The sequence below is a fragment of the Calidris pugnax genome, unplaced genomic scaffold (assembly GCF_001431845.1).
Source record: "Calidris pugnax isolate Ruff unplaced genomic scaffold, ASM143184v1 scaffold335, whole genome shotgun sequence".
NCBI classification, from domain to species: domain Eukaryota; kingdom Metazoa; phylum Chordata; class Aves; order Charadriiformes; family Scolopacidae; genus Calidris; species Calidris pugnax.
The window spans coordinates 872,344-875,017 of NW_015091148.1; the positions used below are offsets into that span (position 1 = coordinate 872,344).

General features: G+C 48.2%; 2 protein-coding genes across 5 annotated transcripts in view; both read left to right on the forward strand.

Moving 5' to 3' along the window:
• The window catches only part of HOXB4 (homeobox B4), a 35,224-nt gene extending 32,562 nt beyond the window's left edge, over window positions 1–2,662 (forward strand). For all 3 annotated transcript variants that reach the window (XM_014958996.1, XM_014958998.1, XM_014958997.1), the window contains exons 2-4: window positions 28–454; window positions 1,273–1,664; window positions 2,344–2,662. In XM_014958996.1, coding sequence (XP_014814482.1) covers window positions 28–454; window positions 1,273–1,589 — 744 coding nt within the window. In that variant the 3' untranslated portion in view covers window positions 1,590–1,664; window positions 2,344–2,662. The remainder of the gene's footprint in view (window positions 1–27; window positions 455–1,272; window positions 1,665–2,343) is intronic.
• The window catches only part of HOXB3 (homeobox B3), a 64,733-nt gene that overhangs the window by 32,496 nt on the left and 29,563 nt on the right, over window positions 1–2,674 (forward strand). The gene's annotated exons all lie outside the window — the stretch shown is intronic.

Below are 2,674 nucleotides of genomic sequence, written 5' to 3' on the forward strand. Positions count from 1 at the left end.
ATTTTTTTTCGTGTGTGCAATTCTAAGAAATTAATGGCCATGAGCTCGTTTTTGATCAACTCCAACTATGTGGACCCCAAGTTCCCACCCTGTGAAGAGTATTCCCACAGCGATTACCTTCCCAATCACTCGCCGGAATATTACAGCAGCCAGAGGCGAGAGGGCACTTTCCACCATGAAGCGATGTACCCGCCGCGGTCCGCCTGCAAGGAGCAGCTCTACTCGTCCTGTCAGAGCTCCGGCCACCCAGCAGCGGTGTTATCCCCCCGGGGTCATGTCCATCCTCCGCCCGGACTGCAGAGCCACCTCTCTGAGCCAAACCGTCCCTGCGAGCCGGTCACCCCCAGCCCACCACCCTCCTGCAGCCAAAACTCTCTCAACCAAAGCCCTTCCAATTCCTCTTGCAAAGAGCCGGTAGTTTACCCCTGGATGAAAAAAGTCCATGTAAGCACGGGTAAGTGAACTAAAGTGCCTTTGCTTTATACTAAGTAGCACCTCAAAGTCTTGTAGAAATCTTATTGCACCAGTTGTAAAATAACCATTCCTGGAGATTTACGATCGCCTGTTTGCAGAGCGGTATAATTACATCCTCCATAAATTTTTATTGCTCTGCTTGGCCATGTGCCTTTGAAGTCTCTGTTACCATCCTCCTCCAATTTCTTGCAGGCTACTTTTTTTATGGCTGTTGAATCTTCATAAGTTAAGTTTTATGTTTTTGTAATTTGTATTTAAGTGGCGGGTTGAGTAAACTTTTACTATTTTCCCTTCCCCCCCCCCCCCCCCCTTTTTTTTTTTTTCTTTAGTGTGATATTTAATAAAAAGGAGTGTCTGCGTTTGCCTGTTTGCATGCGTGTAGGGGGAACTTGGAAGATTTGGGGCTAATCGAGTGGTGCTCTAGCAGAGGTGTGTGTATAAATGTGTATATACACACGCAGAGGGCATGGAAAATGTGTCTGGGGGACCTTATAAAAACGTTTAGACAGGAATACACGTCAAGCAATGAGGATGGAGGTGGAGATTTGGAGATAGGTTTTGGGTGTATTTTTAGAAGGTTTGCGGTGGTTTGGTTTTTGGTTTTGGTTTTTTTTTTTTTTTGAGTATATGCCCCCACCAAAAGAATGTCTGGTGCTTTTTCTGGGGGGGAAAGGACCCGTTAAAGGAACAGCTCAGTAATTCTTCTGCTCTTTTTTCCCTCCCTCCTCTTTTTTTTTTTTTCACCCTTTTTTTTTTGTTTTCCTTCCTTTTTCTTTTTCCTCCTTTGTGTTTGTTCAGTAAACCCCAATTGCTCAGGAGGGGAACCGAAACGCTCCCGCACAGCCTACACCAGGCAGCAAGTCCTGGAGCTGGAGAAGGAATTTCACTATAACCGCTATCTCACCCGGCGGCGCAGGGTCGAGATCGCCCACTCCCTCTGCCTCTCCGAGCGCCAGATCAAAATCTGGTTCCAGAACAGGAGGATGAAATGGAAAAAAGATCACAAGTTACCAAATACCAAGATCAGGTCTAATTCTTCCAGCTCCTCCGCCAGCCTGCAGATCCCACAAGGAGGATCCCAAACCCGATCCCATGGACCAGCCACCAGCCTATAACTATTCCTTGGACGGATGGAAGGAGCGTGCGTGTTTGTGGGTGTGAGTTTGTGTGTGTGTGTGTGTAGGGAACACATGATATTATTATTTTTTTTAGATTAGAAACTGGGCACCTGGATTCACACCCCCCCCAGCCCAGGGTGAGGGGCAGAGGGGGGGACAAAAAAGCTCCTCTCCCGCTGTCTAGCCCAATTTTGTACTGAAAATGTGAATTACGGTCAGAGGGGTGGGGGCTCGACCCTCGTGGGGTGAGCAGGGGGTGAGGAGGGGGTTTGGCGAGGCTCCCCCCCACCCCCCTTTTTTTTCACCCTTTTTTTTTTGTTTTCCTTCCTTTTTCTTTTTCCTCCTTTGTGTTTGTTCAGTAAACCCCAATTGCTCAGGAGGGGAACCGAAACGCTCCCGCACAGCCTACACCAGGCAGCAAGTCCTGGAGCTGGAGAAGGAATTTCACTATAACCGCTATCTCACCCGGCGGCGCAGGGTCGAGATCGCCCACTCCCTCTGCCTCTCCGAGCGCCAGATCAAAATCTGGTTCCAGAACAGGAGGATGAAATGGAAAAAAGATCACAAGTTACCAAATACCAAGATCAGGTCTAATTCTTCCAGCTCCTCCGCCAGCCTGCAGATCCCACAAGGAGGATCCCAAACCCGATCCCATGGACCAGCCACCAGCCTATAACTATTCCTTGGACGGATGGAAGGAGCGTGCGTGTTTGTGGGTGTGAGTTTGTGTGTGTGTGTGTGTAGGGAACACATGATATTATTATTTTTTTTTTTTTAAATGCTCCGAGAAGCGAGGGAAGGAGGGGTGCTCTTTATTTATAGGGGGGGGAACAGAGGGAGACTCAGCTGCAACAAAGCAGAGCCGCGCTGTTGTGCCTCTCTTCCATTAAAAGAAGGCTGGAGATGGTAGTTTTCAGATTTGGCTAAGATGGATCCTTGTTTCATCTTTAATCACGCCAAGCTCTGCCCCATTTGTCATGTTTACTCTCCCGTACAAAGGATGGACCTTATGTCTGCTATTACCTCGACAACCAGCGCTCACTTTAATAAATGAGGCTCAGTTTCTTCAAGACGAACTGGAT